The 13,893-nt window shown below is 55.4% G+C and overlaps 2 protein-coding genes across 4 annotated transcripts in view; one reads left to right on the top strand and one right to left on the bottom strand.

Annotated features, from left to right (window-relative positions):
- The window catches only part of mmadhcb (metabolism of cobalamin associated Db), a 55,590-nt gene extending 45,789 nt beyond the window's left edge, over window positions 1–9,801 (bottom strand). The window contains exon 1 of one of the 2 annotated variants that reach the window (XM_072471129.1): window positions 9,677–9,801. The gene's annotated coding sequence lies outside the window, so the exon portion shown is untranslated. Of the gene's footprint in view, window positions 1–9,604; window positions 9,628–9,676 lie in introns of those variants that run through there. The other variant, XM_072471138.1, reaches the window with a different exon arrangement.
- A 109-nt stretch (window positions 9,802–9,910) lies between these two features.
- The window catches only part of LOC140387881 (spermatogenesis-associated protein 24-like), a 36,778-nt gene continuing 32,795 nt past the window's right edge, over window positions 9,911–13,893 (top strand). The window contains exon 1 of one of the 2 annotated variants that reach the window (XM_072471157.1): window positions 9,911–10,195. In XM_072471157.1, the coding sequence (XP_072327258.1) occupies window positions 10,103–10,195 (93 nt within the window). In that variant the 5' untranslated portion in view covers window positions 9,911–10,102. The remainder of the gene's footprint in view (window positions 10,196–13,893) is intronic. The other variant, XM_072471167.1, reaches the window with a different exon arrangement.

Raw genomic sequence — 13,893 nt, 5'->3', positions numbered from 1 at the left:
TACACAAACCAGGCAAGCCAACCAACATCCTGGAAGCCATAGATTGATATCGCTCCTTATATCAACTCTGAATCAGCACTGTTGTTAAGTCAGCCATCCCAAAAAAGACAAGCAGGATTCTCATTCCAGTTTCTGTGATCACGTTTTGACCCATGCAATGCACATTGATAGCGGATTCTGGAAGAAATCCAAGATCGGTGCAGCTTGCCATTGGCCTATGACATGGTCTAGATTAAAGGGCTGATGCTCACAGGATCACCCCGTCTCAAAATTCTGGACTGTTTTGGACGAAGTTGGGCAATAGGCAGTTTTGTTTCCATTTGGCTATCTAAGTTATCTTGTCCCAGTCACTGAACAATGGCTGCCACAAGCCTCAACACTTGTGCCAATGCTTTTAGAGAAGATTTGATAGAGGTGCTTAAAATCGTGCAGGATGGAGTAGATGAGGAGAAACTGTTCCCACTGGCAGCAAGGTTGAGAACCAATGGACACCGATTTGAGGTAATTGGCAAATTAACCAGAGGAAACATTTTTTTCTTAAAAAAAAAAAGAATTTAGAGTACCCGCTTATTTTTTTCCAATTAAGGGGCAATTTAGCGTGGCCAATTCACCTAACCTGCACATCTTTGGGTTGTGGGGGTGAAACCCACGCAGACACGTGGAGAATGTGCAAACTCCACACGGACAGTGACCCAGGGCCAGGATGCGAACCCGGGTCCTCAGCGCCGTAGTTCCAGTGCTAACCACTGCGCCATGTGCTGCCCTCAAACCAGAGGAAACTTGAGGGAAAATATTTTTATGTAACAAATGGCTAGAATCTGGAATGCCTGACCTGAGTACGTGCTGGAGAAAGATTCATTCATGGACTTCAAAAGGGAATTGGAGGTTCATCTGAAGAGAATAGATTTGCAGGGTGATGGTGAAAAAAATGGGGGGGGCCGACTCTACCACTCTGACTGTTATGTTGTCACACATCGCTCCCCCGTCCATTCACAGAATCCTCTGGGAATTGAACAAAATAAACATCTCCCCGTTCTCCTGGACCTCAGCAACTTCCACTACACCACTTCAAGTCATGCCCCTTGGGACCTCTGGACTTAACCTGCAACAATATAATTTCACCCGTAAAAGCCAAATGGAGTTCAGAAGGAGTCACAATCACCTTGAAGAACAATGTGACGCAGAGGATCCTTAACTTCCATCTTCCGCAAAGCTAATGAACAGACCCTAAAACACATCTATGTAAACCATGGCAGGTGCAGATACTTGATGCACAAATGGAAACATTAAAAACTCTTCATTGCACAACCGCATTCATCCAGAACAGACCATGGAATATATATCAACTCAATGTCTGATTCACTGTTACAAAGGAGGCAGCACAGCGATTCAATCAACAACAATTTTTTTTTTTTTAAAACAAACAATTTTGAGGTATTTTAGGCATATAGAAAAAATGACATTGTACAGTACAAACAAAAAAGTCAAGACACAAATTCCACATTAAACATAATGCAAACCACGGCTCGGTTCACGCACGGACCTGCCTCAATATCCCCCTACTCTACGCTACCCTAACCTCCCCCCCCCCGCCCTTGCTGACGCTTACTCCTCTGCGAAGAAGTCAATGGCTGCCACCTTCGGGCGAACCCTAGTGGCGAACTTGACTTTCTCTAGGCCAAGAAAGCTCGCCATGTCCGATAGCCATACCTCAGCCCACAGGGGCTTTGAGTCCCTCCATGCTAACAGCCCGGTGCATGACCTTAAACTGGATCAGGCTGAGCCTGGCGCATGTTGCGGTCGTGTTTACTCTGCTCAGGGCTTCTGCCCAAATACCGTTCTCCAGCTCACCCCCGAGCTCCTCCTCCCACTTAAGCTTCAGGTCCTCGGTCTGCGAGTCCTCAGCACTCATTAGCTCCTTGTAGACGTCTGAGACTCTACCCTCTCCCACCTCTCCCCTAGAAACTACCCTGTCCTGCCTCCCCTTCGGCGGGAGACATGGGAAGGGCAGCACCAGTCTGCGTACAAAATCCCTCACCTGCAAGTATCTAAAGTTGTTCCCTCTCATCAGCCCAAACTTCTCCTCCAGCGCCCTCATGCTCGGAAAGCTCCCTGCCAGGAACAGATCCCTCATCCTCACAATCCCCGCTCTCCTCCACAGTCGATACCCCCCTACTCTGCTCCCTGTACACACACGACTGCGTGGAAAAACTTGGTTCCAATCCATCTACAAGTTTGCTGACGATACGACCATAGTAGGCCGGATCTCGAATAACGACGAGTCAGAATACAGGAGGGAGATAGAGAACCTAGTGGAGTGGTGTAGCGGCAACAATCTCTCCCTCAATGCCAGCAAAACTAAAGAGCTGGTCATTGACTTCACCCGCGGGGACTTCCCTGCCCATACAAATCCCAGAATAATTTTATTCAGCCTCTTAAAGAAGGACCGCGGGATAAAGATGGAGAGACACTGAACAACAAAGAACCGCGGGAGAATCGTCATCTTAACAGTCTGCATCCTCCCCGCCAATGACAGCGGGAGCGCATCCCACCTCCGGACCTCCTCCCTCACTCGTTCCACCAGTCGGGACAGGTTGAGCTTGTGCAACCTGCCCCAGTCCCGTGCCACCTGAATCCCCAAATATCGGAAACTCTCCCCCACTAGCCTGAACGGCAACCCCTTCAGCCTATTCTCCTGCCCCCTCGCCTGCATTACAAACAACTCGCTCTTAGTCATGTTCAGTTTGTATCCGGAGAACCGGCCAAATTCCCTCAGGGTTGCCATACCGTCCATCCCCACCATTGGGTCCGATACATATAACAGCAAATCATCCGCAGATAACAAGACTCTATGTTCTTCTCCCCCCCCCCGACCAGCCCTTTCCAGCCCCTAGAAGTTCTCAGTGCAATTGTCAGGGGCTCTATGGCCAGCGCAAACAGCAGTGGGGAGCGAGGGCAGCCCTGTCTTGTCCCACGGTGCAGTCTAAAGTAGTCCGATGTCGTCCTGTTCATCCTTACACTCGCCTCCGGGGCCTGATACAGTAGCCTAACCCAATCAATGAACCCCCCCCCCCCCAAACCGTCCTAGCACCTCCCACAGATAATCCCACTCGACCCGGTCAAACGCCTTTTCAGCATCCATGGCTACCACTATCTCTACCTCCCTACTCTCCGGGGGCATCATAATCACGTTGAGCAGCCTTATGTTGGCCACCAGCTGCCTCCCCTTTACAAACACGGTTTGGTCCTCCACAATTACATCCGGTACACAGACCTCAATTCTGGTCACCAAAATCTTGGCCAGTAACTTGCCATCGACGTTAATCAAAGAGATCGGCCTGTCTGATCCACATGCCTCCGGGTCCTTATCCTGTTTCAGAATGAGCGAGATGGTGGCTTGCGACATCGTCTGGGGTAAACTCCCTCAGTCTCTTGCCTCGTTAAAGACCCTGACCTGCACCAGCCCCACTATCCCAGCAAATCTTTTGTAAACTCCACCGGATACCCGTCCGGTCCCGGGGCTTTACCCGACTGCATGACCTTCAGGCCCCCCAACACCTCTTCGATCCTGACCAGGGCCCCCAGTCCGTCCACCAACCCCCTCCCCATTCTTGGGAAGGTCAGTCCCCCGGGTGGTTCCAAAGTGTACAGCCTAAGTCCCTAAAGACCTTGTTCAGCCCTGCTGGATCACCCACTAGATTACCTTCCCCATCCACTACCCTCCCTATTTCCCGAGCCGCTTCCCTCTTCCTCAGTTGCTGCGCAAGCATTCTACTGGCCTTCTCCCATGCTCATAAATTGCACCTTATACCTTTCTAAGCTGCTCTACAGCCTTGCCTGTAGTCAGCACCCCAATTTCGGCCTGCAGCCTCTGTCGTTTCCTGAGTAACTCTGGTCTCGGTGATTCCGCGTAACTCCTGTCCGTCCGTAGAATTTCCTTAATCAGTCGGTCCGTCTCTGCCCTATCTGTCCTGTCCCTGTACGCCCGGATTGAAATCAGCTTCCCTCTCACCACTGCCTTCAGTGCCTCCCAGAGCACCGCTGCCAAGACTTCTCCAGTATCGTTCACTTGCAGGTAATTCTGCATGCATTTCCTCAGCCTCTCGCACACCGCCTCGTCCGCGAGTAGTCCAACTTCCAGCCTCCATGGTGGGCGCTGAAAGCTGTCCTTACAAAACTGCAGTTCTACCCAGTGCGGAGCATGGCCCGATATGGCAATTGCCAAATATTCTGCCCCCACCATTCCGGCCAGCATGTCCCTACTCACAGCAAAGTAGTCAATTCAGGAATACACCTTGTGGACGTGGGAGTAGTACGAGAACTCCCTCGCCGTCGGCCGGCTAAATCACCACGGATCTGCTCCCCCCATTTGCTACATGAACCCTCTCAGTTTCTTTACCATCGCTGGTAACCTGCCCGTTCTTGAGCATGACCGGTCCAGGCTTGGGTCCAGGACCGTTATAAAGTCCCCGCCCATGATCAATTTACGCGAGTCCAAGTCGGGGATCTTCCCTAGCATCCTCCTAATAAAATCCACATCGTCCCAATTAGGAACATGCACACTGACCAGGACTACTCTCATCCCTTCGAGCTTACCCCTCACCATAACAAACCTGCCACCCCTATCCACGACTGTGCCCTCCGCCTCAAATTGTACCCTTTTCTTAATCAGGATCACAACCCCCCTCGTCTTAGAATCAAGCCCTGAATGAAAGACCTGACTGACCCAGCCCTTCCTTAACTTAACCTGGTCTGCCACTTTCAGGTGAGTCTCCTGCAACAAGACTATGTCCACCTTCAGAAACCCGCAGATGCGCAAACACACACGCCCTCTTCACTGGCCCGTTTAACCCTCTAACGCTCCAGGTGATCAGCCTATTTGGGGGGCACTTCGCCCCCTCCCCCCCCTTGCCGATCAGCCACACCCTTTCTTTGGTCAGTCCCCCAGCCATGTGTCGCGCTTCTTCTGGCCCGCCTCCTGGCCGGCTCCACCCATGACCTCCTCACTGTTGCCATGCCCAGTTCCCCTCCCCGTCAGCAGAACAAATCCCCTCCCCCCCAGCAACACCATTCTATCACCTAACTCCTGCCCTAATCTAACTATATGGACCCCCCACCCCACCCCCACCACACCTCCGCTCCTGTTGACTAGCTGCACTCAGCTAGCCTGGGGCTCCCAGCCTCTGCTCCAGCCCGTCTCCCACCGATTGTTCCCAGTCACCTCTCCCCCCGACCCCTCCACACCACTTCCCCAGATCAGCCCTACTTAAGCAAACACTCAACACAAGTCATAAACAACCCCCACAACAGTACAATTCAAGTTAAACAAGAAAAGAGATGAGAATTAACAGGCATTCTTCAGTCCTTCCCATATAGACACAGAAAAAAAAATTGCACAAAGTTCCCCTGAAGCATACATTTTAATCCAGCCCTTTTAACTGTTTTCTTTATTAATTCCCCCCAGCCAAACTCCAACTAAGCAAAGAGCCCAAGCAGGAAACATTCAGGTAAACCACGCAAAGAGCACGCAAAAAACAACAAAAAAAAAGATACATCCCAAAACGGGAGACACACCACATATACTTAAAAGCTTTAACATGAGTCCAAACGTCCTCAGCTCAGGGCCAGCCCTTGCTTCTTAACGAAGTCCATCGCCTCTTCGGGTTCCTCGAAATAGTGGTGCTGACCCTTATACGTAACCCACAGTCGCACCGGAAAAAGCAGCCCGAATTTCACCTTGTTTTTATACAGTATCTCCTTCACCTGCCTGTAGCCCCCCCTCCTCCTGACCACCTCAGCGCTCAAATCCTGGTATACACGGAGGGTGGTATTGTCCCAAATACAGCTTTGTGTGCTCTTTGCCCATTGCAGCACCCGCTCCTTGTCCAGGTACCTGTGAAAGCGTACCACCATCGCTCATGGGGGACCCCCTTGTCGCGGATGCCTCACCTGCACTCTGTGTGCCCTGTCCACCACCGGCGGGCGCGGGAACACCTAGTTCCCCAGCAACTTCTGAAACATACCCTCTACATACGCAGCAGCATCTAGCCCCTCTGCCCTCTCTGGAAGGCCCACGATTCTCACGTTCTGCCGGCGAGATCTGTTGTCCAGGTCCTCCAGCCTTTCCAGCACTTTTTGTTGGTCCCTCAGCCTCTGAATTTCCACATCCGCCACCATTTGAAAGTCAGCTTGCTCCTCCACTGACATCTCCAACTGCTGGAGCTTCTCGGCCTGATCATCCAGCCTTTTTCCCATCCGATCAATCGACTTCTGAAGCGGCTCCAAGTTGTCACGCTTCAAAGCCAAAAAGCCCTCCTGCGTCGTCTGCAGCAGCTGCTCCATTGTGGGCTGGGCTGTCGGCTCCTTGCTCTGAACACCAGCCATGCTGGTCTCTCTCACAGCCTCCACTGTGCCCTTACTCGGCCACTTCCTCTGATGTTTACGATCCCTCCGGCTTCTTAGGTCAGCACTTGGTGCCCATCCTTAATTGCCACAATGGCATAGCTTGCTGGCCATTTCGGAGGGCTGTTAAGAGTGAACCACACAGGATCACATATAGGCCAGCCTGCTAAGGATGGCAGGTTTCCTTCCCAAAAGCTCTAAAATTCTCTTCCTGCCCCTCTTCACTCTGCTTTTTATGAAAGTCGATGATCATTCCATGGTCGTTATTACGGAGACTAGTATAGTGGAGTGGAAATATTAATTCTGTTTCACTCTGTCCACAGATGCTGCCATATTCACTGAGCTTTTGATTTGATTTATTGTCACGTGTAGCGAAGTACAGTGAAAAGTATTTTTCTGCGGCCGAGGGAATGTACACAGTACGTACATAGAAGACAAGGAGAATAATCAACAGAGAAAATTGACAAATGGTACATCGACAAACAGTGATTGGTTGCAGTGTGAAACCAAGGGGCCAAACAAAGCAAATACATGAGCAAGAGCAGCATAGGGCATCGTGAATAGTGTTCTTACAGGGAACAGATCAGTCCAAGGGGGAGTCGTTGAGTCTTGTAGCTGTGGTGAAGAAGCTGTCCTTTGTCTGGATATGCGGGTCTTCAGACTTCTGTACCTTCGGCCCGATGGAAGGATCTGGAAGAAGGCAATGCCTGGGCGGGAGGGGTCTCTAATAATGCTGTCTGCCTTCACGAGGCAGCGGGAGGTGTATACAGAATCAATGTGGGGGTGGCAAGATTGTGTGATGCATTTTCCAGTGTTATTTCAAATCTCCAGCATCTGCACTATTTTGTTTTGAATAAACTCATACTGAGGCTAGCTTTCAATTCGAGGTATTTTTTCAATGAATTAATTACATTTAAATTCCATGGTGGGATTTGAACCCATTAGCTTGAACCTCTGGAGTACGAGTCTACTGACATGACGACTCTGCCACAATCTTGTTGCTAGGGGGATGGATGAAGTCGATAGCTTGGAAACAGAGTGTGGAGCAGAGACTGAAAACAATAGTTTCTGTAACAATGACACCAGTCTTCGCCATATATAATTGGTGAAAATTGTTGCTCCGGACAAGCCAAGAAAGGCAGCATTGATGAAGGTTGGTGAAGTAAAGCTGGGTGTTTCCGGCAGGCCGCGTCTACGGCCCAGGGCGGACGGACGGCCGGAAACACCCTCCGCCCCCGGCCGTAGACATGGCCAGCAGCCTGCCCAGGGCGGTAGACCCAGCCAGCCTGCTGCCCCGGACAGTAGACCCAGCCTGTTGCCCCCGGCTGTAGACAAAGCCTGCCGCCCCGGGCAGTACACCCAGCCTGCCACCCCAGGCAGTACACCCAGCCTGCCGCCCCGGGCAGTAGATCCAGCCTGCCGCCCCGAGCAGTAGATCCAGCCTGCCGCCCTCGACAGCAGATCCAGCTGCCACCCAGGGCAGTACACCCAGCCTGCCGCCCGGGCAGGAGATCCAGCCTGCCGCCCTGGACAGTAGATCCATCAGCCACCTAGGGCAGTACACCCAGCCTGCCGCCCTGGACAGTAGATGCAGCCTGCCGCCTCGGACAGTAGATCCAGCCTGCCGCCCTGGGCAGTACATCCAGCCTGCCGCCCCGGGCAGTATATCCAGCCTGCCGCCCCGGGCAGTATATCCAGCCTGCCGCCCTGGACAGTAATCCAGCTGCCACCCAGGGCAGTACACCCAGCCCGCCGCCCTGGACAGTAGATTCATCTGCCACCTAGGGCAGTACACCCAGCCTGCCGCCCCGGACAGTAGATCCAGCCTGCCGCCCCGGGCAGTACACCCAGCCTGCCGCCACGGGCAGTAGATCCAGCCTGCCGCCCCGGGCAGTAGATCCAGCCTGCCGCCCCGGGCAGTAGATCCATCTGCCACCTAGGACAGTACACCCAGCCTGCCGCCCTGGACAGTAGATCCAGCTGCCACCTAGGGCAGTATACCCAGCCTGCCGCCCCGGACAGTAGATCCAGCCTGCCGCCCCGGACAGTAGATCCAGCCTGCCGCCCCGGGCAGTATACCCAGCCTGCCGCCCTGGACAGTAGATCCAGCCTGCCGCCCCGGACAGTAGATCCAGCCTGCCGCCCCGGGCAGTAGATCCATCTGCCACCTAGGGCAGTATACCCAGCCTGCCGCCCTGGACAGTAGATCCAGCCTTCCGCCCCGGGCAGTAGATCCATCTGCCACCTGGGGCAGTATACCCAGCCTGCCGCCCCGGACAGTAGATCCAGCCTGCCGCCCCGGACAGTAGATCCAGCCTGCCGCCCCGGACAGTAGATCCAGCCTGCCGCCCCGGACAGTAGATCCAGCCTGCCGCGCCGGTCAGTATACCCAGCCTGCCGCCCTGGACAGTAGATCCAGCCTGCCGCCCCGGGCAGTATATCCAGCCTGCGGCCCCGGACAGTATACCCAGCCTGCGGCCCCGGACAGTATACCCAGCCTGCCGCCCCAGACAGTATACCCAGCCTGCCGCCCCAGACAGTATACCCAGCCTGCCGCCCCAGACAGTAGATCCAGCCTGCCGCCCCGGACAGTAGATCCAGCCTGCCGCCCCGGACAGTACACCCAGCCTGCCGCCCCGGACAGTACACCCAGCCTGCCGCCTCGGACAGTATACCCAGCCTGCCGCCCCGGACAGTATACCCAGCCTGCCGCCCCGGGCAGTATACCCAGCCTGCCGCCCCGGGCAGTATACCCAGCCTGCCGCCCCGGGCAGTAGATCCAGCCTGCCGCCCCGGGCAGTAGATCCAGCCTGCCGCCCCGGGCAGTATACCCAGCCTGCCGCCCCGGACAGTAGATCCAGCCTGCCGCCCTGGACAGTAGATCCATCTGCCACCTAGGGCAGTACACCCAGCCTGCCGCCCCGGACAGTAGATCCAGCCTGCCGCCCCGGACAGTAGATCCAGCCTGCCGCCCCAGACAGTATACCCAGCCTGCCGCCCCGGACAGTAGATCCAGCCTGCCGCCCCGGACAGTAGATCCAGCCTGCCGCCCTGGACAGTAGATCCATCTGCCACCTAGGGCAGTACACCCAGCCTGCCGCCCCGGGCAGTACACCCAGCCTGCCGCCCGGGCAGTACACCCAGCCTGCCGCCCTGGGCCTGCTCGGCAGATGTTGGGCTCTCCTCACATTGACAGCTTTACCCGGATAGTGGATGTTACGATGGCCCCTGGCGCGGATGGGAGGCACAGCTGCCTCCTCCCACTCAAGCTCACCGGCAGGGTCCACCTTCCTCCTCCTCTATCCGGATCCACCGTCTCAAGTCCCACCGCCTCGGCCTCCCTGCTTCAGCTCCGCAACACACGTATCCAGCACGTCACCACGCACGTTGCTCCGCCCCAGAGTGCCTGTCACCATGGCGCTGCTCTCGGAGCTCCATAGCAACGGGGCCTAGCCCACACCCTGTGCCTTCTCCTGGCAACCAACCGTCAACCAACGCATCACAGTCAATAAAATCATCCCCCCCCCCCCCCCCCCCGTTAATATCAACACCGTAGCCCAGAAAACAAATTATAGCGTCAAAATGGAGACCAGAGATTGATATTTTTTAGGGAGGGGGGAATATTAAAATAGATTTGGTCGTCAGGCTCGCGCAGTGATTCGATTGATTGTCGAGAGGGCGATAGAAGCGGCTCCCGGCGATGGCGGACTGGAGGACGCACAGCCTGGTTCATCAGCAGCTGCAGGACGTCGTCCTCACGCAGCAGCAGCAAATCCGGCGCTTCGGCCAGACGGTGAGGACTGAGTGAGTGAGTGACCCTTCCCCGCTCAGGTCCGGCGGGAATCCTCGAAGTCAGGACAGGGAGCGGCCCACATTAAAGCCGGTGTCGGGCAGGCTGTCGGCCTCGGGTCTTCTCCCCGGCCGCCGGAGTGCCTCTAACCCACACAACCTCTGCCCGCCGAAGGGCTAAACTCATCGACAACAAGTTATATCACATCAGACATGACAGGGCGCTCCACAGGACCGTGGAGGGGGAGGGTGCAGGCCAAGGGTTTAAGGAGCATCTTCAAGGGGTTTGAGGGAGAGATTTTTTAAAGCTGTCTTTTCTCAAATTGTTTGTCGCTCCCTTGCACCTTGAGCTATTTTGCTCTCTTATGACTCCAGGGAATTGAGTAGGTAATTTTGGTCATTGAGTAGTGATGTACCATCAATAACCACGAGATGAAATGGTGAACAATTGAGGCTTTGTTGCGCTAGATGTTAAGCATCCTGCAGCTGAAACCAGAATGGAGGCAGCGTAGGAGAGTGCACACTTTTATACAGAGCCTGCTGGGTGGAGCCAGGGGTTTACTGTGTTGACTAGTACTGGCAGTACTGTAATACACGTAGTGTATAGCCAGTGGTGTTTACCACATTCACCCCCTGTTTAAGAAAAGAGTCCAGCAGGGGTGAAGCAAAGTTACAGGTCGAGTCTGTCAGGGGCTTTGACCCTCCACCGTGATCGCCTCAGTCCCGGTTGTAGTGTGGATGCCAATGTGGGCACTTGCGACTCCGGGAGCGTGTTGTCCTCTCCTTCACCCAGTAGTGGATCCGGCGGGGGGATGGGTGCTGCTGGGGTGGGGGTTTCGGTGAGGGTCGCTGGTGGAGGGCGAACGGCGCAGGGGCGGGGGTGGCAACCGGAGGGGAAGGGGACGGTACCAGGTCAGGGTTGGTGGTGATTGTGGATGGGGAACCAGCGGGTGCCAGGTCCCGGAGGGAGACTGTCCTGCCACCCGTTATGGTGTGCCACGTAGGCGTACTGTGGGTTCGCATTGAGGAGGAGGACTTTTTCGACGAGGGAATCCGATTTGTGGCTCCTCGCATGCTTCCGGAGGAGGACGGGCCCAGGAACTGTCAGTCAGATTGGGAGCGAGACCCCAGAGATGGATTTCCTAGGGAAGGCAAACGCTTGTTCGTGAGGGGTCCCATTGGTAGCAGTGCACAGGAGCGACCAAATGGAGTGGAGCGCATCGGGGAGTACCTCCTGCCAGCGGGAGGCTGGGAGACTCCTAGACCGAAGGGCCAGCAGGACGGCCCTCCAGATAGTCACATTTTCCCTCTCCACCTGCCCGTTTCCCCAGGGGTTGTAGCTGGTCATCCTGCTCGAGGCGATGCCCTTCCTGGGCAGGAACTGACGCAGCTCATCACTCATGAAGGAGGATCGCCGATTGCTGTGGATATAGGTGGGGAAATCAAACAAGGTGAAGATACTGTGTAGGGCCTTGATGACCGTGGCAGAAGTCATGTCAGGGCATGGGATGGCGAAAGGGAAATGGGAATACTCATCAAGGATATTGAGAAAGTACACATTGCGGTCAGTGGCGGGGAGGGGCCCTTTGAAGTCCATGCTGAGGCGCTCAAAGGGGCGGGAGGCCTTCACCAAGTGCGCCCTGTCCAGCCGGTAGAAGTGCGGTTTGTACTCCGCACAGACTTGGCAGTCCCTGGTCACTGTCCTGACCTCCTCGATGGAGTAAGGCAGGTTGCAGGCCTTGACAAAATGAAAAAAACGGGTGACAGAGGTCATTGTGGAGAGCCCGAAGTCGGTCTACTTGTGCGCTGGCACATGTACCACGGGATAGGGCACCTGGGAGCTCATTGAGCTTCCCCGGACGATACAAGATCTCGTAGTTATAGGTGGAGAGTTCGATCCACCTAAAGATCTTGTTGTTCTTAACTTGCCCCGCTGTGAATTACTAAACATGAAGGCAACCAACCGTTGGTCAGTGAGGAGAGTGAATCTCCTGCTGGCCAGGTAATGCCGCCAATGTCGCACAGTTTCCAGGATGGCTTGGGCCTCCTTTTCGACAGAGGACTGCCGAATTTCGGAGGCATGGAGGGTGCGGGAGAAGAAAGCGATGGGTCTGCCCGCCTGGTTGAGGGTGGTGGCCGGAGCCACATCCGATGCGTCGCTCTCCACCTGAAAGGGGAGGGACTTGTCGACCGCGTGCGATGTCCGCCTTGATGTGGTTGAAGTCCCGGCGGGCCTCAGCCATCAGGGGGAAAACTGTAGACTTGATGAGTGGGCGGGCCTTGTCTGTATAATTAGGGACCCACTGGGCGTAATATGAGAAGAACCCCAGGCATTGTTTCAGGGCCTTGGGGCAGTGGGGGAGAGGGAGTTCCAGGAAGGGGCGCATGCGGTCGGGGTCGGGTCCTAGGACTCCATTTTCCACAACCTAGCCAAGAATGGCTAGGCGGGTTGTGCGGAAAACACATAGGTAAGGTTAAGGCGTTTAGGGGTGTGGAGGAATTTCTGGAGGTTCGCGTCGTGGTCCTGCTGGTCGTGGCCGCAGATGATGACGTTATCCAGATACGGGAAGGTGGCCTGCTGTCCGTACTGGTCAACCATTCAGTCCATCCCTCACTGGAAGACCGAGACCCCATTGGTGACGCCGAAAGGGACCCTGAGGAAGTGGTAGAGGCGGCCGTCTGCTTCAAATGCAGTGTATTGGCGGTTCTCCGGGCGGATGGGGAGCTGGTGGTATACAGATTTCAAGTCCACTGTGGAGAAGACTCGATACTGTGCAATCTGGTTGACCATATCAGGTATGCGTGGGAGGGTGTACGCGTCGAGCTGCGTGTACCGGTTGATCGTCTGACTGTAGTCGATGACCATCCGGTGTTTCTCCCCAGTCTTAACTACCACCACTTGAGCTCTCCAGGGGCTGTTACTGGCCTCAATGACCCCCTTCCGACCTGATAAAGATCCTGTCCTGGGCACTGTACCATTTGCTCCTTGTGGCGACGGGCTTACAGTCCGGAGTGAGGTTCGCAAAGAGTGAGGGCGGGTCGACCTTCAGGATCGTGAGGCCACAGACGGTAAGGGGGGGCAGGGGTCCGCCGAACTTCAGGGTAAGGCTCTGGAGGTGGCACTGAAAATAGAGACCTAGTAACGGCAGCGCAGAGATGGGGGAGGACGTCGAGTCTGAAGTTACTGTACTCTACGCCCTGTACGGAGAGGGTCGCGACGCAGTACCGCCGGATCTGTACGAATCCAGTGAGATTTTCTGGATGACGGAGTGGACGGGGAGGGAGCAGCGCCTTATCGTAGCAGGTTGGATGGAACTCTCCGTGCTCCCAGAGTCAAAGAGGCAGGTCGTCTCGTGCCCGTTGATTCGTACAGTCGGTGTAGCGGTTGCGAGGTTGCGGGGCCGAGACTGATCGAGGGTGATGGAGGCGAGCTGCAGACGTTGGTGGGAGGGCTGATTGGCGGTGGCAGAGGTATCGGTAGCCCGCGAACGGCCAGACGAGCAGAGGTCCCGGGATGCGTTCCAAGATGGCAGCGCCGAAGATGGCGGGGCGCACATGGCGGACGATCCAAGATGGCGGCGCCCACGGGCCGCATGTGGCGGGCGGCGGCGAAGGTGGCTCGCACGTGGGGGGTGCAGCGATGTTGGGCCTGGAAACGTCAGGGACCGATCGGGCCTGGCAAATGGAGACAAAGTGGCCCTT

This window comes from Scyliorhinus torazame, chromosome 2, assembly GCF_047496885.1.
Source record: "Scyliorhinus torazame isolate Kashiwa2021f chromosome 2, sScyTor2.1, whole genome shotgun sequence".
NCBI lineage: Eukaryota > Metazoa > Chordata > Chondrichthyes > Carcharhiniformes > Scyliorhinidae > Scyliorhinus > Scyliorhinus torazame.
This window is presented reverse-complemented; position numbering and strand designations above follow the sequence as displayed.